Genomic DNA, 26,747 nt, shown 5'->3' with positions numbered 1-26,747 from the left:
ATCAAGGCTATAATATGGTAAAAATAAAAGTCATTAACTGCAGGAAAACAGAATCCTGAAGCAAAGTGATAAGGAGATCCTAAAAATGTGAATATTGCTCTTATGAAGCACTCAGCTAAACTTCTACTCCAGTAGCTACATATTGCTTAGATAAGAGCCAAGTAACCACTCACTGAATTTAACTTTGAGCAGCATCAATAATGGCAAAAATAATGCCTGGGGTTTGTAATGGAAAGTTATTAATAGGGACTTCAGTTCTAAAAGCTACAGTCACTGCAGAGCTCTGCATTTATAAAATGCATATGGCCATCTTTCTATACTTAGTTTTGTTTGTTTGCTTATTTTCAAAACAGAGAAATTCAACTGCAGGTGCCTGAGAAATCAAATGCCAGCAAAAATGCATAAAGACACTGTCCCAGTGTCTTGCCTTTGTTTTCTTGCAAAAGCTTGGGGGTGGGGTGTAAAGGGAACATTGTTAGACTTTGCCTTTCTTTTCTCCCATTTATTTTTGAAAGTTTAGGTCTCAGTATAGCATGGTGCTTCAAAATTTGTTATCTCATTAAAAGAACCAACAAATGAAATGAAACAAATGTCTGGTCCCAACTGTTCTCTGCATTACACTGAGAATGAATCACAGCTGTTTGGATTTTTTCCCTCAAGCCACTGTATGCAACAGACACTGGCACTGGATTACCTGAGTTTTCTGTAAATTAGTCATGACTTGTTTCCAATAACTTAAGTTTTAAATTTTTGCAGATGCAAAGTAACCACAGCATTTCTGAGAAGGACATATACAAGAAGGGCTGATCAAACATGACACAATGCAGCTCAAGCTCTTCTGCCCAAATTCTTGTATTCATTTCTACATGTATTCAAAGATTTCTAGACTTAGTAATAAAGAGATGCTATTCCTTGTGTTTACTCCCAGTAAACAACAGAGCTTTTTCCTCTGCTGTTCGGAGAGGAGAGAATATAGAGTTTCTTTGGTCACAGGAATCAAGTTCTAAAAAATAAAGGTATAGTATTCTTCAGGGTCTTTCTCCATTTTCAAACTCAAGATGGCCCTCAGAAAAATCAGTTATAAGTTACTGGGTTTGTTTCCTCCAAAGGAAGAGAAAGTTTGTATCTTCTCTTTTGAAGAACAACTAAGATGACTACTACATTAACAATAGTAACTCTAGACACTGCTACTGCTTGGCATACAGACCACCAGAGGCAGAAAACTTTTTTGTAGGACATTTTAATGTGTCACCCTAGAGGAGATTAGTCAGTCCTCCAGCCAACCTGCATCTTCAATTCAAATGTGTCCAGCTCAGCTTGGGAAAAAAATTCATTTCCTTTTACTCCTAGAGCAGACTTATTTTAGATAAATCATGGCAAAGATGGCAGAAGACAGAACTGTCAAACAATGCGACTCCCTGCTACCTTCATCAACTGCTCTCTGTACTATTTTCAGTATCAAGGATAGAAAGGAAGTGTTTGTTATTCAGCCAGGAGAAAAGAGCCAGATTCAAGAAGCTTAAGCCAAAAGACCTTCTGAGTATGCTTTCCTCCTTCCGTTCTGAACGGGAAAACATCTGTCATCCTGGAAAGCCATGGCTTCTGATTGCACAAAGGTGAACAAAACAAATTTAGGTGGCCTGCTGGACCATGGGGCAGATTTCAGATGTCCCCTGACATTTCTGAAATTAAACTGCTAATAATGTGGCAAATTTCTTCATGAAATATGCTGTGATACAATTACTGGAGATCAGACAATGAAGACTTCTATCCACTTTTCCACCTCGAACATTTGTAAGTTCTTTAAAGATCCTTACCTTCAACACTATTGTTGATGCCATTACTCCTGGAAGCACACATTCATATGTCAACAAATAACTACTACAAGGACACCAAAATATTTGTATTCAGTCAGGTTGCATAACTACTTTAGATGGTTAAAATGGATTACATTTAGCTGTTATGAATAAAATTCTATTCCTTCCCTGCTGATAAAAATTAACAATATAACTGATTTAATTTACAATGCCAACTCAGCACAAGTGAACAAACAAACAAACCACAAACAAAACCAACCAAATCCAAGCAACCAACTAGTTTTACTAATGCTTAAACATCATGAAAATAAAACCTTACTACCAGGCAATATGTCTGCTCACTGGAAAGCCAGAAATGCAGAGTTCAAATAAATATTTCATAGCTGAAACTTTGTTTAAATGCATGACACTTTCTACGCTGTTAACACTTATTTCCAAGATTACAATAATATTTAATGTCCAATTCCACTGCAGACATTTTAATTTGATTCTCAGGTGCCAGTTCATTGTGCTGCACTATACCACAAAGCCAAGCAGAAAGAAGGAAGTTGAAGTTGAAAACAAAAATGGCATTAAAACACATGACCCTCCTTACATGCACAATTAGATCCTGCACTTCAGAGATAACGGCACAGACATAATAAGCAGAATTGATCATTGGCTGTTAATAAGAAATCACATACAGGCATGGCAGGGTTTTCTATAGATCTAAACACAATTATTTTCAATTTGGTTTGGCCTTTTCTCGAGAAGTTGATAAACGAGCAATTTCTTTTCTGTCTTTTATATTGGAAGATTAATTAGATACATCACTGGTAGAATCAAATGAATAAAAGGCTTCTGCAGTTTCAGAGCCTTTCTGCAGTTATCTCCTTTGCTTTTCTGTTGCATTTGTGTTGTCTTACCACCTTTTACAATAGAAAAAAACCCAAAGTATCTAGATAACTAAACATATATACATATAAACAGAAAGAGACAGAATGCACTAGAGAGAACAAGTGAGCTATTTTACTACTTTCTATTGAAACTCAAATAAATCAATATATATAACTGCCTGTTAAACCATCCCTGCAAAAATTTACTTCCAGATGAATCAGCAATAGAGGTATAAAGTGCGAGCTTCAAAATCTGTATTCAAAACATCTGACCAGCAACATTATTGAAGTAAATCTGTTTTAAAATTGTACAAAGAACAATTTTGAAATGAGAAAAGCTTAGCACAGCTCCTTCAAAAAGAAAGGCTACAGCCTTTTCTTTTTTATTCTACTAGTAGAGCTATTTTCCATGAGCCATACAAAGGTCCTGGTGCAAGCCACAGCTGTGGATGCACCCAGGTGAGATCAATAACCTTGTCAGTACAGTGACAGGTGACAAAATGTGTGTGTTTACTTTGCATTGAAAAGGACACATTTTTTCTCAAGGCCATTTGCTCCTCTCACCTAAGGTCCTGAGAGCAGTAACCTTGTAACACTGCTGGATCTGCTGGGAGAGATTTACCTGGCTAGGAAGAAGCTTTTATTAGAAGAACTTCAATATACCAGGTCTTTCCTGCCACTGATGATGACAAAAGATTAGACAAGGAGTCGCTGTAATCCCTGAGACACGTAAAAGAAGGTATCATTACAGATGCTGCCCCATAATCAGAGAAATCTTCCCTGCAGGTTCCTTTACTCAGTTTCTGTCTAGTCCATCCCACGTGTTCTCTTCACCTTCACTAGGCACAAGGGGTGAAAACCCACAGTTAAGTTCCCAGGATCTCTCCACCTGCTGGTCTGCTACACCCAACTTTGTGGCATTGCCAGATCTGCAGTGTAACTCATTTTGAATGTTAACTCTGTTGCATTTTCACATATCACTGGACAGTCACAGAGAAATGGGCACAACTTCCCAAATTCACTTGAAAACTGCCAATCCAGGAATTTTTCATATGGAGAAAATCTCCCAATGAGATTGACTTTCTCCCATTCTACTACCTGACTGAAGTCAGGTGTAAGAATAGAGGTGATAGGCTTCCTATATTAAAATCAAAGGACATTACAATTTCTTTAGGACATACACAGATCTCTACAAGAGAAACTGCATTATAAGATGCAAAAGGCAGTTGAGGCAGATTTAGTGAGTATGTAGAACGTGTTAGTGGTTTTAACAGGATAGCACCATTAAGCTTAACCTTCATCAGTTTAGAATAAGCTCTTTCTTCATTCGTTTATCAAATTGAGCTTCCAGAGACAGAAAAAACCTCTGAAATACCTTACAAAGAGAGAACCCACACAGGAGGAACATGCCCCTCCCTCTCTAAAGGCCAGTGGAAAATGAAAGGCATGGCCACTAGAGATTAGAAAACTAACAGGAAACAAAGGAGGACAACCCCATATTCATTAACTCTAATTTTTCATCTTTTTCACTAACTAATTTTTCATTAAATTTCACTAACCCTTAAACCAGCATCTGACACCATACTTGGAGAATTTATGTCTTTTTCCTCTGTTTGACTTTCTGGAGCTGAGAAATGTGTACCATATTGGGCTCTGTCTACCTTAAGAGTCTCAGCAGATGCCTTCACACATTCAGTCTCTTCCACGTGAATGCATCTTTTATTCTGCAACTGTTGGCTACTATGCCACATACAGCCTATGTGGCTACTATGCCACATAACAGGACCCTAACTCTGCATATATGCATATAACATGCAAAATACAAACACAAACGGAAATTTCATAGACTATATTATTTCATATGAATTAGTTATTAGTATGAATTAGCTCAAAACATTCATAAAACATGGAATACTACCCAACAATCACCTGCTGGAAATCACCACTGACTTTGTTCACAGTGATTTCCTTCCTGTTAAATGAATGAAATTCAGACTATGGATAATCACCATGGTTAATCCTTAATTGAATGAGACATTCTCTACCATAATTTATACACAATTTTCAATAGGAGCTTTTTCCTCTGTATTTGCAGAGATTTCTTGAGGGAGAGATTGATGCTAATTCTTTTTTTGTTTTAAAAATGGGATAAAACTATTTCCAATGCATCACCTTCAAAATCCAAGGGGTAGGTCTTGAACTCATGAGTTAAACTTTAAAGTTGTGAAATTAAGGAGAAGAAACACCAAGTATTTTTTCACTTGACTTCCCTGGAACAATGTTGGCTAGAGCTTAAGTGGGGGGGGGAGCAAGGAGAGGTGGATTTTTATTACATATTAAATGCGTGTTTCATTTTGTGGTAATATGGGGAAAAATAAAAAGAAACACTGGAAAAGATAAAGCCAGACTATGAAACCTGGCCACACCATGATTCTATTTGCATGTTTTCATGCCTCAGTAATTAGCTTAGAAACCTAAAGAAAATACTCTTTGGCACATTGTCCTGGGTTTAGCAGTAGCAGTTAATTCTTCTCCTTCTTAGTAGCTGGTGCAGTGCTGTGTTTTGACTTTCAGCCTGGGAACAGAGCAGGTAGCACTGATGTTTTTCAGTTGTTGCTAAGTAATATTTACTCTGACCAAGGACTTTGTGAGCCTCATGCTCTGCCAGGGAGGAGGGGAGGCCGGGAGGAAGCAGAGACAGGACACCTGACCCAAGCTAGCCAAAGAGGTATTCCATACCATAGCACATCATGCCCGGGGAGGTAACTGGGAGTTCCCCAGAAGGGCTCTCTCTCTTCCGGGTCAGGCTCATTTTGGCAGGTGGTATTGTATTCTCTTCCCTTGTTATTTCCCCCATCATTATTACTGTTGGTGGTAGCAGCAGTGGTTTGTGTTATATCTTAGTTACTGGACTGTTCTTATCTCAACCTGTGGGAGTTACATTCTTTTGATTCTCCTCCCCACCTCCAGGAGTGTGGGTGGGGGGAGAAGGAAAGAAAGACTAGGGGTGGGGTGAGAGAGAGGCTGTGGTTGGGTTTTAAACTATGACACACATACTAGGCGATACTTTCTCTAAAAACATCTGGTGTTTAGTCTACAAATATCAATACAGACAAGAAGCAGTCGAAAGACACACAGTGCCTCAATTCAGGGAAAAAAATTCAGTGTTTCAGGGTCTTGTTTGGGGTTTTTTTTGAACAAAACAAATTTTGTTGCATTCAACAAGACAGACGACTACTCTTCATATAAAACCCCTGCATTCCCTGGGACCTCTTCTAGTGGTGATTATCAAAATTTTAACTTCCTATTTTTAAATTTCTGTATCCACTGCCTCTTGCCTGTTCACTGGACACCACTGAGAAAAGCCTAGATCCTTATTCTTTATTTCCTCCCACCAAGTATTTATAAACAGTGATAATATCCCCCTGAGCCTTCTCTTCTACAGGCTGAACAGCCACAGCTCCTTCAGCCTTTCCTCACAGGAGAGTTGCTCCAATCCCTTAATAATCTTCAGGGCCCTTCAGTGGATGCTCACCATTGTAGCTGTGTCTTGCCCTGGGGAGACCAGGCCTGGACACAGTACTCCAGATGTATCTCATCAGGCTGAGTAGAGGAGAAGGTCCACCTGGCTCCTTTACTGCCAAGCTGCTTTCCAGCCAGCTGGCCCCCAGCAGGTACTGGTGTGTGAAGCTGTTCCTTCCAGGTGGAGGACCTTGCACTTCCCTTTCCTGAACTTCACAAGATTCCTGCTGGCCTGTTTCTCCAGTTTGTCAAGGTCCCTCTGGGTGGCAGCACACCCATCCAGTCTATCAGCCACTCCTCCCAGCTTTGTGTCATCTGCATACTTGCTGAGGGTGCTCTCTGCTCCATCAATGAGGTAATTTATGAAGAGTCTAAGTAGTACTGGTCATAGTATCAGCTCTGAGGTACAACACTAATGACAGGCCTCCAGATGAACATCCTGTTCCTGATCACAACCATTTGAATAAAGTAATTTAGCCAGGTTTCAGTTCACCTCACTGTCCACTTATCTAGTCCATAATCATCCGTTAATCATCTGTAGAAGCCAGGCTGGAAGCCACAGAACCACCCGCAACAAGGAAACAGAGACAAAGGACAGCAATGACAGGCTGAAGCCACCAAGCTTCTGAGGGAAAAAGACCACACCGTAAGAACTGTTTGACTCCTAGAGAGCAGAAAAAATTTGTCCAAAAGACAGTTTATTGTCACCAATTAAGAGGAACTCAAGAGACATAGTGAGAACTTTATAGCCACTGCCCATCATCCTCATCATACACAATACTTGTGGTCCAAATATTCAAAGTACCACCTTCTTGGATCAGGTAGAACATAAGTTATTCTGTCTTGGTAAGCTTGATACACAAACAAAACTAAGTTTCTACCCCAATATAATAATCAGTTAATGAATTAGCAAGTTCTGATAATTCAGTTTGATCATGCATCAGTTTTCTATTTCAAATTTTTAGCTTGTACCAAAGCAGACAGAGGGAAAACCTCAGAGCTTTACTTTCTTTAAATATAAAATGTGCCTGCATGTGTGTATAAATATACAAACATATATAAAAATAAACTAATGATTTCATTACTTTCCTTTCCACATGCTACTGCCATTCTTAACATTGCACATTACTTTTCCTGTAAAAAATCCAGGTGAATGAGAAGAAACAAAGACCACCCTTACCTTAATGTTGCAGGCTTGTTCCATCAGTCTTCTGGCGTTCTCTTCAGCTCTGTATCTCTTGGGCAACTGAACCCTGAAGAATTTTAAAGCTCCTTCAAAATCAGCTTGTAGAAGGTCCTCTTTTGAGGTCTGCAATTAAACACAGGAAACTACAGTGAACACTGAAAACATGGCAGTCATGCTATTTTACCAGATTTGTCATTTACTGAATGTATTCCAAAACACCAGTATTGTCATTAGCTCAAAAAATGTCATCCTTGAAATCAGCTCTCTAATTCCTATCTCATAAAACAAAATAGAGGCTAAAGCACATCCAAGGAATCCCAGGCAGAACAGCACAATCAGAGGACTGCAACACATTATTCTAGTTTATCTTTCTATACCTGCAGGATAAGAAAGGGATTCTGGCTCAGCCTGTCAAGATGTCACTCAGTGAAGAAAAAAACAAAACTGAGGCAAACAATAAAAGCCTAAGAAAATCTGTAGTACTTTCTAGAGATCATCTGCTTTAGACTACTGCTGATTCTCATAATGCTGCCCTAAAAAGACAATGTATATATAGATATATATGGTTGCAGACATGAACAGCAGAAGCAGAAATGCATATGACTCATAAAAGGCATCAGCAAGTCAATGTGTAGAAGTCTGTGACACAGTTTCTCAAAGAACACTGTGCCAGAAAATGTTTTACATGCTTATTTCTACATCTCTCATAACACTGTACCTCTCAGTGTGGTATCAAGCCTAGCAGGTCAGAAAATGTTAAACATTCAACATTAATCCAGTTCTGCTACTGATGGAGTAATATGATTCACAGGCAAAAATGTATTCATCTTCGGATTTGCCAAGAACTACATCAAGAGCTTTAGCAGATATGAAATACCAAGCCTTGGTACTCTTTTAAAAGGTTCACAGAAAATGAATGTCCAGACAAGACATTTAGGACACCATGTCAAAAATGTGAATGTCAAGATCTTTAACCCAGAAAGTGAACAAAGATGACTAGGCTCATGAAGACTGGCATTGTGTACCAAAGTATTATTACAGATACCTCAGAAGCAGCACAGGTACCTCTGGTTAAGGTTAATTGCTGAAATAATTGCTCTAGTACCACTGCCAACACTTCGATGTGTGCATCATTTGCCCTCTCATGAGTAATACTATCATTTTTTGTCTTGTTATGCACAGCATATGTACTACATACAGTTTCAAAGTTTGATTCTTAACTATATTGTCAACCACTCAAAATCCTTTCTGTCTCAAATCTTCAGATGTCTTTCCATAAAACATACTGCAGCCAAACACAAAGATTTGGCTCTACACAGTGAGAACTGGGGAAAACCGTGCAGCCTTTGACATGCAAGAGATGAGGCTCAATTATACTACTGTTTCTCTTGGGCGTTAAATATAATTATCACTGAAATGCAGATAAAATTTTACTTTTATTTATGAATCCTCCTTATGCACCCCGCAAACTAGCATCACCAGTCTATTTACATGAAAATAATCATGTCTGCTATGTAAAAGACCTTCTCAAAGTACAGACACAGTATTTCCCAAAGCAAACTGAACTTCAGTATGGTGCTGCATATATGTAACAGTAATATTCAAACCCTAGCTCAATATATTCCACATTTCTGCTGAAAATGCTACAGCCCCCTACCAAGAGGGTCTATCAAAAATAGTAATTTGGTGGGGGGAAGAGAGAAGGAGTTTTGAAGGGATTTTAAGTTATGTACCAAATTTGGTACAGCCACAGAAGTTAAGGGGGTATTTTCATGGGTATCCAGTACTTCTAACAATGGATAGCATGAGCAGACATCAGAGGTGTGCCACCACAACACTGCTAATCATCACTGCTGTGCCCAACCTTTCACTTTGGGAACAGGCATAGCAGTGTCTCCTTTGATGTCCTCAAGAGTACATAAGGATAAAATTTACACTGTGCATGTTTACCAATCAACTTGTGTATTTCTGGAGATTATAATACTGTGTACCCTAACAGGCACTATTGGAAAGCATAAGAAAACTCCAAATACAACTAAAGTAGCTTCAGCATATTCATTTCCCCAGGACTGCAGCATTCTTAATATAGACAACTTTCTGTCATCAAAATCTTTAGAGTTCTTCCAAGACCTATTTGAACCTCCCTTCATTTGCAGCCAAGGAAGCTGCTGGGTCATCACTGCAGGGACACAAAAAAGGCTTGCCTTCAGGATGCTGATGAGAAATGCTCAGCTTTACAAACTATCACATCTGATTCTGTCCACAAAAATTTGGCAGAAGGACTATATGTCTGAGACTCAATCAGAAAAGACCAATGTAGTGTTGACAGAAAGCTGGTGCAGTTTAGTATCTAATGAATCAGAGACACTCATACAGCTATGGCCAACACACCTGTTTCCTCAATCCTATTTCTCCTGCCTGAGTTTTACTGAGGTTAGATAAGCTTTTGCCAAACTTGAGACTAGATCACTGTTTCACCTGCACAATGGGCTGTATTTAGGATTATCTGCAAGTCGTAGAGCATGGCAGCAACAGAATGTAGCACCAGCAGCACACAGCATCACTGCCAAAACCCGTGCTGGCAACCAAGCTGCTGCTGGGCAAAGTTCAGCTGGATAATGCTGATCAAAAAGCAGTAAATGGCTTGATAACCAGCTTACTCGAAAGCGATTTCTCTCCTTCCAACTCAGAGATGTTGACAGCTGTGATCACTATACAATTCAAGCAGATTTCCCTATTACACTGTAAATTTGCCTTCTTGTGAGACAAGCTCTCCTGCATTTCCAGTACCCTCCTCTTCCTCATGCTATGGCAGCCTCTCCCACCCTCCTCTGAAACATGGCCCCAGACACAACTCTGACACCAAGCGTAAAGGAATACCAGCCTATCTGTAAATCCATTTTGCTGCTGTTGGTGTTACACAGAAGGTGCTCAGATAACTGCAGTGCTCCGATACAGGCAGGCTGGTACATGCTTCCAATAGTGTGGGAGGGTGTTGTCAATTAAGATGTCTGGACAGTTGCTCCCAGCACAAAACAAACACCGAACACACTTTTTCCCAAAGTTTTAGCATTTCAGTAGAAGCTGAGCTATCCTAACTTGAAGCATGTATTCTTCCTAGAGGTTCTGACTAGACATTTTGATTTTGTATTTAATTCCTTTTTCTTAAATTAACATAATTCATTGAGAGCTTTGGAATTTTTTAGAAATCTGAGGAGAAATAAGAAGTTTTAAAACTTTTTTTTAACCTGCCAAACCTCACAAAAGCAGATGCACCCACCCTTCATGTCCATAGCACTTCATTTAAAAATAAATACCAAAAACGACAAAGGCACGTACATCAGAAAATCATAGAATCATAGAATAGTTAGGATTGGAAAGGACCTCAAGATCATCTAGTTCCAACCCCCCAGCCATGGGCAGGGACACCCCACACTAAACCATATCACCCAAGGCTTCATCCAACCTGGTCTTGAACACTGCCAGGGATGGAGCATTCACAACCTCCCTGGGCAACCCATTCCAGCATCTCACCACCCTAACAGTAAAGAAATTCTTCTAGGCTTCTGCTTGCACCACTGTTATAATAATATTTTATTAGCCCCCAACAAACTACTCTTATTAAATTGTAGCCTGAGAATTTTGAGTTCTCAATCCTGAAAGATCTTTAGTCAATGGAAATTCCGTAAGAATAAATCATGGAAATAAAAACCATCATACTGTATAATTTGAGAAAATGAGTGGTAGAGCCTATACTGTTCTGCTCTACTTTGCTGAATATTTCACTTTCATTAAAATAATTGATCAAAAAATTAGTTTCAGTACTAAAACCATAAAAAATCTAAGTAACAGTTTGAGAGCAATAGGAAGCAACATAAAACCATTGTGTACCTATATATGTAGATAGAGACTTATGCAGTACAAAAAAAAAAGTAAAAAAATAGCAATGTTGGCATTCTGAGAATCACATTTCTTGACATTTTGTGATTTTAATCAATAAATCATAAAGACATCTCAGGAACTGTTTGGCAGCTGTTTGACAGGCAGAGATTTGTAAATTCATTGGTTTGCATCACTCAGCTTGCGGAACTCATCAACAACTTATTTCACGAAACCATCTGTAAGCTTCTTGAACCAATAATTAAAGTTTGGCAGGTGCATTGCGTTTTTCTGCACTCTGGGACTTCAAGGTATTTTTTATTATTCTAGAGGTGGTTTTCAAATAATCATATTTTTTGTTAAAATACATTTTTAAAACCAGGAAAAAGAGGAAATTCAGTGAGACCTGTGACCAAAAGTCTCCGTTTGCCTTTTAGGGTTTGACTAAATAAGCCCTGAAATGTCCTTCCCACATTGCTTAAGTATTTCAATGTATTCTTAAAATTATCTTATATGGATGAGTTGAAACCAAGGGAAAGTCCCTTCCCACAAGTACCAGCAAAGCTTTCAGATCTAGAGGTAAAGCTCTGAAAAAATGCTTATGTCCAGAAAACAGGAGCAAAATTTTATTTATTTTATTTTTTTAAAGTAAATAACGTTGCTACTGCTTTCCCCAAAATACTTAGGAAATGTGATTAAGACAAAAGACAAAGCCTTTGCTTTTTTCTTTAATTTAATTTCTCTGCCTTCAATCATTAATTCTGCAGACTCATTTATTACTGACTATATAATCTAAAATTTCTATTCCCATCTGGGAACTAATACAGCAGAAGAAATTTCAGATCAACCACACTACCTTTACTTAAATTAATTCTTCCTCCTCAGATAAAATTTACCAATTTCTGTGGAATTCTATACATACAGTATGTATATTTAGAATTCCTATAGAATGTCAGTGAGCACAATCTGCCTGTTTTACACTTTAATAAATGTGGTCAGGAACACGGCCAAGGTCAAGGTTGAAAAGAATCTGACCATATTCTACTCCACTACTTAATTTGCTACTGGCAAATTAAAAATGTTTACTAGTGTCCTCACACTCATTTCTCAGAACATAATATTTAATCTGTAACACACACAGTGTGGTTCTAACTTCTTTTAAGAAGATACAGAATGTAAAATCAAGATACGTGAGCTATTTTTTCTAACCCGATAGTTCCTTTTCTGCTAGCAGCAACAAGACTGCAATGCTGCACATTGCACGACTCTGCACTGTGCTGCCCTTAAATGCAAGCCACAGACGTGACATCTGTTCAGTGACTCCAAGAAGATGAAGTTGACATTCTGTCCTGCCAAGGAGCATGAGGGTGGATAAACTTGGGATCCAGGCCTAGGAAAGTTTGATAGGTAAAGCTACGCTGCTACAGCTACATTGGCACACACTCTTAGTAAAATACATCAAAAAAACTCTGTTTATTGGCATTGCTTATGTCCATTTCTTTACTGTGAAAGCTACACTATCAAATGCATTTTACTCTAAATAAGATCTGTACTCTCTGTAAAACACTGGTACAAAAGTGTTATGAAGAAAATACAGATTTGATTTTGTGCAGTGAGCTGGCATCCATAAATACAGCAGTGATCTTGTGTACACCCAGTAGCATCCCTCTGCTCAAAATTTCACCACTGTGTTTATATGCAGCTCCAGAATTATAAAGGTAGCATTCATTCTGACACATAAAACACTCATGAAATGTGGATAAGTGCAAACACAGAAACTACCAGCTTCATTCACCTATAATCATCCCAAAGTGGGTAAACCCACATAGATTTAGTGCTGTTTCACCTGCCCATCAACACAGTTAGCTGATGCAGTGATTAGGTAATGTGACTAAGGTTGGCCTAAAGGTTACAGAACATACTCTTCACATAACACTACAACACTACAGGCACATGTTCTGCCTGTCCTAGGCATTAATTCCCAAAACCACAGCACAGGGAGAAGTGTATGCATGTAGGAAGAAAAAAACAAAACAAAACAAAAAAAAAAAACCAAAACAGAAAACCCCCTAGCTCTTAATTTTATGAAACACTGAGGTTCTGAAGTACCTTCAGTTCCAATTAAAGTACAAAACCTTGGTCCTCAGAGATTCCTCATTGTTAAAAAATTAACAGAAACACAGTCTCTCCTCCTCTATGGAGGGGGTATATGTCAAAAGAATGCATGGCAGAAGAGGTATATTTAGCTAATAAAACCTGACAGGAAATCTCACTGATTCCCCAAGTCAAGACTCAAGACTCTAATAACACAAGCATTATTTTGTCTCTGTTCCTCCTCCACCCCCACCCCCCCCCCCCCCGCCTTTTTTTTTTAATAAGCAATATTCTATCATCCAGCAAAGGTAAGCTGCCTGAGTGACAAAGTACACTGTGTTTCCTGGTATTCTCCATCTGGAGGGCCAGATACAAAGCCCGATTAAGTCAAGTGAAAAAGACAGCTTAGTGGTTTTGTCTCTAATTTCCTTAGAGCTCATCACAAAACAACTGAGAATGATTTGGCAGTCCTTGCCCAAGAGACCATCAAGCAGAATGGGATGGAAGAATATTTACGTACACTTGGAGGTAAACTGGAATAATGCTTACACGTACAACAGATTTAACCATGCATTATCAGCCGCTAAACTCAATTCTACAAGTGACTGGAGATAGCCAAATTAATCTGCAGCTTACTAGCACTCAAAGAGTTTGTGATTGTTCTATTTTTACTTAACATCTCACAGTGCAGGGACACACTGGTTCAAACACCCACCCTTTTTTTAACACTGAATACATTATAATACACAGAACACATTCATTTATCTGAGCGTACTGCAGGAGGTGGAGATATGCTCCAGTAGCACAACGAAAATGCTAGACAGCTCACTGTATATAACTACAATATAGGACTGCACAGGGCATGGACATAAAAGAAAGGCATCATCCTACCAGAAAATGTGATGGGATATATAAAGAACTGTCCTCACATGCATAACATAAAAATGATATTCTGGCGTACAAGACCATCAACCAAGTGTACTCCTAAACTGCAGCCAGGTTTAGTTACAATACCCGAGAGCAGACTCAGCTAGGACTAGGTAGTGACTTCTGTATTCACCACTGTTTTGTGGGTTTTAGTCTGCTTTATACAGCCATAGAAATTATAAAGGCGTACTTCTCTGCACTGCATCATGCCACACATTTTTCAGGCTGTTTCACAAACAGATATCATTTGCTGGGATGGATAAAAAACAACTTTAACAATTTATTTCCCAGATAATTCTACACATGTATTTTAAACTTTTTTAAATGCTGTCAACTGCCTTTTCAAAATCACAGAATCAGCAGAAAGCCATAAAACATCATCATAGCTTGAATTTTTAGGAATGTTTAAAATCACTGTGACTTTGATGCCACAAGTGTAAAATCTGAAATGTTGAGCATTAATGCATTTTCCATCACTATCTAGAAGTAGACTGGGCATGCTGCTTATCTGGAATCATTACAGGACTGAGAACAAAAGCATTCACGGCTTTAGGAAAGAATTTTTTCATAGCACAGCCCTGGTTGTGAGCCCTGCAAGCTAGTTAAGGAGTGGCACCGACCCCCATCAGCACGACTAGTGTCGAGCCCTTCCCAGCTAACATAAAAAAAGACTCAGTGCTTAGGAGATGGATTGTGACAAGCTGAGTGTTAAAAATAAGAGACGTTTCATGCTACTACTATTCAGTGCCAAGAATCTTGGGCGGGGGGCAAGCAGGTCTGGGGGGGAAGATGGCAAATTCACAACAAATTTATTTCAAGAAAATGTGATCTCACCGCAAGCAGCCGAGGCACAAATAGGCGATGCCCCATTCCCAGAAGTTCCAGCACCCGACATGCATACTCATTCACCAGCTTGCTTCTCTCGTCATGCATGTCCTGGGACTTTTTGACAGGTGGGGTGAGCTTGGCAGCTGGGGCTTTGCAAGGTACCCCTTCTTCCATGAGCAGCAAGTAGTAAGTATCCAGAGTGAGAAAAACAGGCTTTGAACCACAATTTCAAAAAGTGCAAGATGAGGAGAGCCAGCCTCAGACCTTTGCAATGGGTTTGGATGGCTGCCTACAGCAATGCCTGTCCGTCTCTCAGAAAAAGCATCTCTGCTAAGAATCAAGGAAAAATATGATCCACCGTGCTGCCTCAGCCAGAGTCCAAAGTAGATTTGAAAAGCAAACCAGAGAAAACATGGATCTGAAAATGTACCTAAAAAGCAGGAAAATGGCAGCAAATGAGTGCAGAGAAGCACAGATAGCAGAAAGGCAACAGAGAGCTTTCAGGGCTCAGTGTCTGTAGATGTGTGAGCAAGCAGATAGCAGCAGCAATAAGAGCAATAAAGCCAGGGCAGTTCTGAAGCTGCAAAGAGAAAAGGATGAGCTCATTGCAATCTCTGATTCGTGACAAGCGTGGCGGCTGCCGCTGCTGCCTCTCGCTGTGAATCAGTAATGAAGGGGTAGGCAAGGAGGGGGCTGGGAGGAGGAGGGGGATGAATGAGCATGCAGACAGCCTCTCGGGGGAGAATGCCGTAATAAGAAGCCAATAGTAAGCGGCTGGACAGCTGAGCTCCCCCTCCCTATCTACCTTAGATCAATTCAGCTGTGAGGTTTTTTGCTGTTGAATTCCAGGCTCACAGTACATGAGCTGCATCCCCTAACCATTAGAATGGTTAGGGAGAAATTGGCTTGCCAGCCAATATCATTACTTGTATTCAATATGCTTTGGAATAATGCAAATACAGACTCAGTGCAACCTGGAGACAGGCAGGTAAGGCAGGAGACCCTCATCTCTCCCAGATGACGAAGAAGGGCAAGGACTTCATGATGGACTGCTGGTGAGGAGAGAACAGCAGGCAGCTTCTGAGAAGCCATAGCCCATCTCTGCACAGCCTTTGCAGGACTGAGTTAAATAATTTAAATAATGATAATTTCCAGTGCTGTGTTCTCGGGAGTCATTTCTAAGTCTGGAGACGATGGGCAGAGAGGGAATGATGTCAGCACATGCATATGAATCAATGCTAGGAATTAACTGCATTTGGTAAGGAAAATGCTATGATGTCACACCTTAAATTGCCTCACATCACTCCTATGCAGGGAACAGTCCAGGTACCTTTGCCATCTGGCAGGTATGACTTGATTTCATAGGTCTGGATTTTAGAAAGCATGTTTTTATGCTGTTTCATTTTTCCATTGTCTAATAATAAAATGGGCTATGCAAAAGAACAATATGCATTTCTGATCAGAGTGAGCAGACAATAATATTCCATACGTATATGACATACAGAAAGGTGGTAATTTAAAATACTGTGAGGAGCTCTAGGATCTAAAACACATTGACTGCAAACACTTCTGCAAATGCATATTTAAGATCTGAACATCATTTGTCTAACATGTCAAGAAAACCGTATTTGGTTTAAATACTAATGCCAAGTGAAAATCTGTAGTATGGTGTTGTTGAACTGAAATAATGAAAACATTCATGAGTAGTTAAAACATGAAAATCATACTAAGTTACAGTGAACAAGCCTAGGTTAAGTACCACAAAAAGCAGAGAAAATTAGAAAACATGAACTACTCACATTCACTTTGCTACAGCACCACAGTGAGCTCCTTCCAAATACGTTTTCTTGGATGAGAATTTTTTTTTAAAGAGCAGGACATTATTACCAAAGGTACCCCATACAAACAGGTCACCCTGGATCACGGTGACATACAGAACAGGTGAGAAAGCAATTAAAGCAGAACCAGCAGAAGTCACAGATCAAATATGACAAATGATGACAATGAGGACCCACCTATTTATCCTCTGGTGATATGGGATTTAAGTCAACTAAAGTACCTGCAAATTTTGTGTAGTATTAAATAAGCTTTTAATACAGGTGGTCTTACGAAAGTTGATTTAAGTATCTTAGGTTGTGAAACATTACTTTGCAGAGGAAAATCTTCCATATGGACTAGACCACTGAGCAGGGTTTTGAAGAGGTGAAGGCTACAGCATTTCTTTCTAAGCTGAGATCAGGGGTATTTACTGAGGTCGTTTTCAAGAGAAGCCATTACTCTCTTAAGAGAAATCATAAACAACACGTTTCATTCTGATTTAAGGTTAAAGTGAAGATTGCGATGAGAACTCTCCTATACTTTCCAAAGTCCCTACGCATGCGATTGCTAAGATTCTAATTTATCATCTAGTTCATTATTCTGTATATAGGCAAACACCACAATGACAATCAGTTGTCCACCACAGGTTAAAGTATCAGCTTACCAGACTACGTTTGTAGGGTGAAAGGGCTTAAAGGAAAGGAAGTAGCTTTTTGTATTTTTTCTGAATTTTGAAAGTGTTTCCACCTAAGTAAACCACACACTGTTAAACATGGTATTCTAGAAATACTAGATTCTATCTTCCACTTGAAAAGGAAAACTTCACTCAAAACATTAAAAAGGAAGAAATAAGAGCCTTACACTGCATGTATTATCCTGGGCAGAGTCACTACTGACTTGTGGGCAAAACAGGCATGAAGACAGACAATTCAGAGCACCATCTGTACAAAAAGCCTCAAATTCTTCCTGGCATAAATCAGATTTTAACCTAAAGCAAACTCTCCTTGTAGAAATTCAGGTTTGGTTCATTTTGGATAAAATCTGGGTTTATGAAAAATGCAATTGAGTGATTATTATATCAAGTCTTCAATTCCAGAAAGTTATAATAGGATCCAACAGTTAGTGGCTAAACCCAGACAAATTCAGGTTATATATATTGTGCAAATCTTTTAGGAATGAGGAAAATCAACTACAGGATTAGTTTTCTAAAAGATATGGTCTACTACCATCATTATAACTTTTACATCAGGCCTGGAGTACTTGTTTTAAAATAAGGTCCCTAAAATACAAAGATTCCCAAGGCTTGACAAAACCCCCTTTATTTATCAGCTGAAATCCAAAGCTCTGGTTTTTCAGGAACTCCTTTCTCACAATGTAACAGTGAACCATCATTCAGATTTGCAGTTGGAATTCCTTTACACTCCCTACCATTCTTAAACACTTCTGCATCCTCACTGAACACTGTATCTTATCTTTATCTATGTCTGACCAGGAAATGGGATTTTTCCTACATGTAAGCTTCACTTCTCTTATCCTTGCCATTCAATTACTGTCCTGTACTCTTCAGAAGAGCCTGACTGAAGTAAATTGAAAAACTAAACAAGGCCCATAAGAAAGTAATATGCACACTAAGTATAACGTCTCAGGATAAACAGGTATTTCTTGTGCTTTGATTTCCATGTCATACAGTATCTAGTCTTTTAAATACAGTTATATTCTATTTCTGACCTTTCCAGCCATGAAATATCTGCTTACTCACATGGCTCTGAAACAGTTTAGATTTGCTCATACGTACACAACTGAAGTCCACTGAACTCAGGGGCAAGTGGCTAACGGTGAAATATTCTCTAAGCAAATAAAACCATGCAGAATATGACTTCAAATTAGCTGTATTTTCTGAATTCTGCAGCAAGATACCAAGGATGTTGATGGGCAGTCCTTTGTAAATCTCTGTACTTTAAAACACCCCAAATGAGGAGAACATAGGGAACACTACAGAACATTAATGCACACATATTAATGCATATAATGGGTTAAAACTTAAACAGGAGAAGTTTAGATTGGATATAAGGAGGAAGTTCTTTACTGTTAGGGTGGTGAGGTACTGGAATGGGTTGCCCACGGAAATTGTGAATGCTCCGTCCCTGGAGGTGTTCAAGGCCAGGTTGGACAGAGCCTTGGGTGACGTGGTTTAGTGTGAGGTGTCCCTACCCATGGCAGGGGGGTTGGAACCACATGATCTTAAGGTCCTTTCCAACCCTAACTGGCCTACGATGCTATGATTCGATATATGCATATATGCACACATCTGTACATAAAACCAGAGAAAATATTTTGGAAAAACTCATAGGATTCTGTGCAAAATGAAGGGTTTCTATCTATGATTTTATGATGGTCAAAGTGAGAGCTCTGTACTTCTTGTCCTGTTTTCTATGCAGAAAAATGTATGTGCCATCATGACCATTGCAGCTTCTATTTTTACTGTTTTGTCAGAAGTGCACAAAGCTTGAACACAAACATGGTAGTTTTGGGTGTTCATAGTGGTTCAGTTCCCAGATATGGATATTCTTACTTGGATGTTTAACAAGGCATGACAACTTCCTGTAAAAAATGGCAACCTGCTTAATTTTAAAATTACAACCCTTTGTGAACACTACAGATTATTTTTCTCTTGTTCTGCTTCCTGTGCCTGCCCACATTCTCCCTGTGAGCGCAGCTCAACCCTCTGTGTCCTCCCTCTGTCCCAGTCCTTCCTGAAAAGCCACGACTGGTCTTGTCTCCTATCCTGTGCTGTTGACAAGAATATTGAATTTTTACCATAATGGGGCACAGTACTGAAAGGTCAATATTGAGATAAACTAAACATTTTCATAGTTGATGTATCAACTGCTAATTGGTAATGCTGATATATGATAACATCTACATCAACTGTAAAAAAAAAAAAAAGAGGAAGTAACTGGATTGCCTTTAACATTTTAATAGCAAAAATTACTGACTTTGTAAAGCTAAGCAGACTCTAAAACTCGAAGAACAAAAAAGGATATTCTCTTTCAAGTTAATTCCTGTAAATGGATAAGACAAATTCTGCACAAGAACAGCTCTAAAAATCCACATGACTTAAATCATGCTCCCAGTAAGAACTTCATCACTTACCTTATCAGAAATTACTTAGTCCTTTGTATTCTTCAGGTCTAATTACAATCGTGTAATCTAGATTTAGTAAAGTTTGCATCTTTATAATTGTTTGAGAGAACACGATAAAACAATTAATTTCCATAGTAGATTCCATCAGCAATCTGATGGAATTGTCTGATGGAATGTGCTGGCTGGCCTATTCTCAAATGGCTTGGAAAAGAGGGTGAATCATGAAGTGACACCATTTGCAAATGCTATTAAATTATTCAGGGTTTTAAAGAGAGGGGCTTACAGTAAAGAACTGCAGAAGGACCGTAAGAGGCTGAATGATTGGGCAATAGTACGGTAAATGAAAGTCAATGTAGATAAATGTAAACTGATGCACATGGAGAACAATATCAATTTTACATATAAATGACAACTGAGCTGACAATTCCTACTCAGGAGTGAATCCTGGAGTCACTGTGGGTGGTTCTATGAAAATATCGGCTCAGTGCACAGCACAGGTCAGCAAAACACACAAAACAGCAGGAATTAATAGGAAAGCAATAAAGATCTAAGCAGAGAATAGCATTATTCTACAGTGTATGTCCATTATGCATTTTCGTCTTTGGTATTATGCATTCCTCTGGTCCTCCTATCTCAAAAAGGAGGTAACACAGAACAGTATTTATAGAGGGAATAAAGATCATCAGAGGCTTCTAAATGAAAAGACAAAAAATAGACTAAGATTATTAAGCCTGGAAAATGGTTGATGAGGGATACATAGACTTAGAAAATTTTGAGTGGTGTGGAGACAGTGAAGAGGTACTGTCCAAAATGCCTTCTAACGCAGGAACCAGGAACTTCACATGAAACTCACATAGACGACAGATTCAAAGCAAAACCAAAACATAATTAAGCTGAGAAAATCTCTGAGCCTACTAGTTTACATGTGTCACCAGACAAACTCATGGAATAATAATCCATACAGAGTTACTAAATATGAGATACCACTTCTTTCTCAGAGTCTCCAAGACACAAACTTGCAGAAAAAAAAATACAAAAGTATTGTCCTTTTTTACATTTTTTTTCCTATGTATTCGTTGTTGCCAACAAGAGACTGGGGCAGATAAGCTCACAAGTCTCATCTGGAATGATTATTTTTATGGTTTTATTTACTTCCATTACCTACTTAAGAAAAAAATCTCACACAAAATCACAAAATTTGCTAGGTACATGAGATGTACATGTGTTTAAATAATTATAAAAATAATAATTCATAATAAAAAATAATAGTAACTATCACAACTATATGTTCTGATATATCATCATCATCATCATCATGGTTTGACTTCGTGAATGAAGATTTGGGAAGGGCCTTACCCACACTTACTACAGGCACGCCGATGACTAAAAAGGCCAATGTGGGATATGCAAATGTGGTTGCAAAAAGCACAGTGAAAGGTCTCCTTGGGTGGTATAGGCAGGACATGATTCTTTCTACATTGTCTTTTCTCCTCAAGACTAATTCTGTGTGAGTTCTCAAAGGAGACAATGGCGCTATAGAATCATAGAATAGTCAGGGTTGGAAAGGACCTTAATATCACATTGTTCCAAACCCCTTGCCATGGGCAGGGACACCTCACACTAAACCATGTCACCCAAGGCTTCATCCAACCTGGCCTTGAACACTGCCAGGGATGGAGCATTCACAACCTCCCTGGGCTATGAAGCGACCAATGTTCTGACCTGCTTGCATGCAGGGTTGGGTCTGTGACTTCCAGTGCCCCTTATCACCTGCCATTTCGTCCCCCGCCTGTCACCCAAACAGGGCTTTGCAAGTGTGGGTAAACCCTTCAGGCCTGCACAGTGGAGTTTTTAGGTGAGGCACAGTGTGCACGGAACTGGCCCCACCCTTTACACCTGAGGTTTATCTGCCAAGGCCTAGCAAGCTTGGACAGTGACGGCAAAGTCCTCAGGTCGTAGGTTTGGTTAGAGTATCCTTCTCTTAGATGGATGGCCTTACAGGGCTAAATGAGCTCCATCTGCCCAGGTTTGAAGTTAGAGTTGTTCTTCTCCTAGGATGGTTGCCTGAAGGCTAGTGAGCCCATCCTGCCCATAGACACACTTTGTCTGACCCTTTGGTTGAGACCTGTCTGGCATGGGAGGCCCTATCGGAGGCATACACTACCACCAGCATAGCTCCCAACCTCACAAGGGCATGCAAGCTCTTTCCCTACAACAAGGGGGTGTCCATGAAAGAGGTTCTGATATATACTAAAACAGCATCATCATTTCCCAACATCTAGAAATTAAAAGTAGACAATACAATGGAAAGGTGTCAGCAACACATAAATCAGGCTTCAACACTGCTGAAGAAATGAAGTCCCACAAATTTCATGTTACTTTTCTGCTTTTGGCCTTCTGTTCCTTTAAAGACAGAACACATCTCCTCCCCCAAAATGCAAAGTTTATGGTGAACGCTCACCTAATAGAAATTTAATTCTAAGTGTGAGGAGGAGATCAAATGAGCTAAGAAGGTAACTAGTCAGGACAGGATGGATTTTTAGTATGCAGATAAATGCAGGCATTTAAGAATATAAAACTGGTTATATTAAGGCTGGAAAAACATTAGTTTGGAAGTTGAATGATTCTGGACATTTTCAGGTACAGATTTCTCTTTTTAAGAGATAATCTCCAACAAGTCACAAAGTACTGGTTTCTAGAGTAGGGGGGGCAGGTCTGAGGAAGGAATTCTTCAGCCCAGCAAAACCTACAGTCAAAGGATGTCCTCGACTTAGGAAACAGAAATACAAAAACATCTCAGAGCCTCTTTAAAACTGAATTCCTAGTCCACTGCCTAATGGAGAAGACCTTGAAAACAGAACAGCTGGTTCTGATCTCTAGCAGCAAAGAGTGAGGATCCTCTTCTCTACCAGAAGCTTCAGCTCTTATCCTCAGATCAACCACATAAAGAAGCTATAAAAAAATGGTACAAAGGACATCTATTTTGTCTTAGATTCTAATATGGACACTCTGTTTTATCCTGAAAAGAGCCTTCTGAAGATTTAATGCACTTAAGAGTAGACTAAACCACATTACCTAGAATCAAAACCAGTTTAGGCTGGAAAGGAACCCTGTATGTCACCTCAAGAACCTATGGCTTAAAGCAGTCCTGATTTAAAAATCAGTTCAGGCTTCTCAAGCCATTGCAAATGCACGGAAGAGCAGAGAGAGAATGAAATAGCTGTCCCAGTTACACTCAGTGCACTTTTCATGTGATTCTTCTCAGTTACAATAATTGTAAATTTCATGCCAAACTGGAAGGCAGTCCACATTTTTTAATTATCTGCATGGACAATATGCCAGTTTTATTTTACCTAAAATAAGCACCTGTCCAGGCTTTACTGACTTCCTCAGAAACTTAGCCAGTAAGATTATACAAAATTTCAGTAAGATACAGAAGAATGTGGTTGCTCAACTGTTCCTCATGCCGCTTCCTTTCATATGACTGACAAAATTTATTTCATTACCTGCTTGGGCTTTTTCTTTGTGTTTGTTGAAAGACTGTGCTACTTTTTAAACTCTAATGCCCCAGGCTAAATTGTGGCAAGTGATAATTTCAGAAGCAGGTGATAAAGGGAAGCATAATCACAAGGGATGTCACACTGGTCACTTCAATTTACACTGCAAGCCACACAGCTCCCTGAAGGAATAGCTATAACTCACCCATGAAAAGCAAGATCTAAGATGCACAAAAAATGGATGACTGCTCTGGCTACCCTGGGATAAGTCCTCTTCTCATGAGCACAACTTTTTGAGCTATGCCTTTTACACAGAACAAAATTATAGATCTGATTTTAAAGTTATGGGTTGATGCAAGTGGCAGGTCAAGAGACGGACAAAATCCAAGACAGGGAAGGTCAGTTGTCTATCCAAAGATGTCTTCAAAGTGAAAAAAGACCCCTACAATGTTGTTTTCAGTGTAATGAAACACTGTATGTTCATTAAGAAGTGAAATGTAAATGTATACAGAAGTACAGCATAATTTTATTAAAAATGTGTGCTCTTACACAAATCCACCTCTAAGGTGGGGAAATAGAATCATAGAATAGTTAGGGTTGGAAAGGACCTTAAGATCATCTAGTTCCAACCCCCCTGCCATGGGCAGAGACACCCCAAACTAAACCACGTCACCCAAGGCTCTGTCCAACCTGGCCTTGAACACCTCCAGGGATGGAGCATTCACAGCCTCCCTGAGCAGCCCATTCCAGTGCCTCACCACCCCAATAGTATTCGTGGAACCCTCTGGTTAGTCATGAATACTATTTCATACAAATGTAAGAGAATTATGAGATAAAGTAGATTTTCTAGAGTAAGGAAATACAACATCAATACAGAAAAAATAGTGTGACCTCTCTTAAAGTCATTCACTTCTAATAAGATTAATACAGAACTGAAGAGATGCAGCAGAAAACTACTAAGATGCTCTAGAATTCAAAAGCACTAAGAATATTGGGTTTTAAAAAAACAATGAGTGGTAGCTATAAATACTTCAAGGTGATAAACATTAGTGTGAATGTCATTGGAAGCGGACTACCTCAAAGAAGGCACAATGTGGATGTCAGAGTAGATAAGTGTAAAATGATCAGTAATAAACTTAAGCTGGAATATGGGAAATGACCTTCCACCAGCAATACTGCTGCTGTTGCAGGTTTATGAAATGGATGCCTTGTCACATAATGGCATAATATAGCAAAGAAATATTTTTTTGGCCCAGGAGGTCCTTTTCAGTTCAGATACAGAATGATATAAAGATAACAAAACCCCAAGGCAATTCTGACACTGTATTATTTTTTGATCTAGGAAGCCTACTACTTGAATAAGTGGCATCATTCGCTATCCCTGCCATTGTAACTGGTGTGCTTCTCCCTAATCTGCTGGGCATAGACTGACAAAGAGCACTGAGCAATAGCAACAGAAATAACCAAGAAATACAACTGCCTTGTTTGTGTTACAGTTATCACTTGATAACATGCAGTGAGGAGGACTGTTAAGAACTCACGGGCACTAGTAGAAATGCTGCTCATGTGCACCTAAGTTTAAGGAATGATATATAAAAGTACTGGTTTTAAGACTGTATATGTACTGAAGTAAATCTCTGGAACATAATAATGCACTGGATAGGAAACACAGGCAGTAACAAATACATTATTGTTTCTCACTATTGTCTGCCCATTTCAATTAGATTATACACCTTTGTCATCAAAACTACGGCTTTCCTCTGGCATCAAGCAACATGTTTTTAACAGACACCCAGGAGGAAAATCAACAACCTAAGTGCTGACCTCTAAGTATTTTTTTAATCACACTTCATGAGTAAATAAACCCTCAAAAAGAAAGTTTGGATATGGACCTATTTTAAAAGCCTGTGGTTCATTCTTGCATTTCCAGTTAACAAGTACTATTCCCTACCTTTTCAGTAGTTAGCAACTACAATAGCAGTTAACTTAAATCCTGATTTCTCCACATTCACATATTTTAGTACTTGTTTATCTTGCTAATTCTAAAATAAAGCATGCATTTGGCTGGTTTTGAAATATTAAAACATGAAAGAAAGCCTAGTACTGACATTTTTTCTTAGCGTATGTGAAGATTTTAATGTTTACTTTGTAAATTCTGAGAAACTAATTAGTCAGAAAGTATGCTGGCACTTGAATGGACATTTCCCCTCTTACTCTCAACTAATGGTCTTAACTCAGATTTTAAAAATTAAAATATCATTGTTGCTTGTTGAGTTATCTTGAACACCTGTTCTAACCACAGTTTTCTATGCTGCTTTTTTCAGCAATGGGGCTCTTTTCACACCATAGTTCTTCACTGTGTTTTCTGGTGGTCAGAAAATGAAAGGTGAGGGATTTGATTTTCTATCAGCGCAGCTTACTAAAAGTTAATTCAAGCGCAGCCTCTACATGACATAAGGGATTAATGTCAAACTGTAAAATACTGCCACCAGCTGGAGAGCCTGACATATGAGCATACTGTTGAGTGCATGAAAAGCAGTGATACGCATTAGAAAGCATTACATTTGGATGCTACAGAAAAAAAGACTGTTTTTCCTTCAATAAGAAATCAAATTAATGTCCTATTACAAATTATGGCCTCCACAGCTCAAGAGCTTTCATCCTCCAGCTGTTCCTTGCTACAGTCATATTCAGAATGTGGGAGAAGGAAAGGGAAAGGATTCCCCTTGTGTCTTAAATACATGTTTATTTTCCAAAGATTACTGCATCAAGATGTCTCGGGTAATTGGCCACAGTAGTACTGTCATTTCAAAACTAACAAGCATTCACTTTGAATACTAGCAGCTGCTTGTAACAGTGAGAAACAGCACTGAGTACAAGAGAGTTAAAGATAAAAGCTTCTATTCTGGTGTTATTTAACGAGGGATTGAGAGGCACAGGCTTCACAGGGAAGTGATGAAAATGACATTTACACAATAAAGACTCTGATACTCCACTGATGAAGGAATCCCTCATCCAAATTAAAAATAAACCAAAAGACTGTGAATGAGAGAATAATCACCCTCTTTTAATGAAGGACAAATCCTTAGGAGTTGCTTTCATTTGCTTCAGAATCGGAGAAATGAGACCTCAGAAACACACAGTTTCTGTAACTTAAAAA

At 39.0% G+C, this 26,747-nt stretch overlaps 1 protein-coding gene across 8 annotated transcripts in view; it reads right to left on the bottom strand.

The window, feature by feature from the left end:
- Positions 1 to 26,747, bottom strand: part of RABGAP1L (RAB GTPase activating protein 1 like) — a 249,794-nt gene that overhangs the window by 48,359 nt on the left and 174,688 nt on the right. For 5 of the 8 annotated variants that reach the window (XM_031049980.2, XM_031049979.2, XM_005150184.4 and 2 more), the window contains one exon: positions 7,395 to 7,523. In XM_031049980.2, coding sequence (XP_030905840.1) covers positions 7,395 to 7,523 — 129 coding nt within the window. Of the gene's footprint in view, positions 1 to 6,227; positions 6,413 to 7,394; positions 7,524 to 7,777; positions 7,892 to 15,134; positions 15,303 to 26,747 lie in introns of those variants that run through there. The other 3 variants (XM_005150186.4, XM_031049983.2, XM_031049984.2) reach the window with 3 other exon arrangements.

This window comes from Melopsittacus undulatus, chromosome 6 (genome assembly GCF_012275295.1).
Source record: "Melopsittacus undulatus isolate bMelUnd1 chromosome 6, bMelUnd1.mat.Z, whole genome shotgun sequence".
In the NCBI taxonomy this organism is placed as follows: domain Eukaryota; kingdom Metazoa; phylum Chordata; class Aves; order Psittaciformes; family Psittaculidae; genus Melopsittacus; species Melopsittacus undulatus.
Note: the sequence above shows the minus strand (reverse complement) of the source record. Positions and strands in the feature narration are given on the sequence as shown.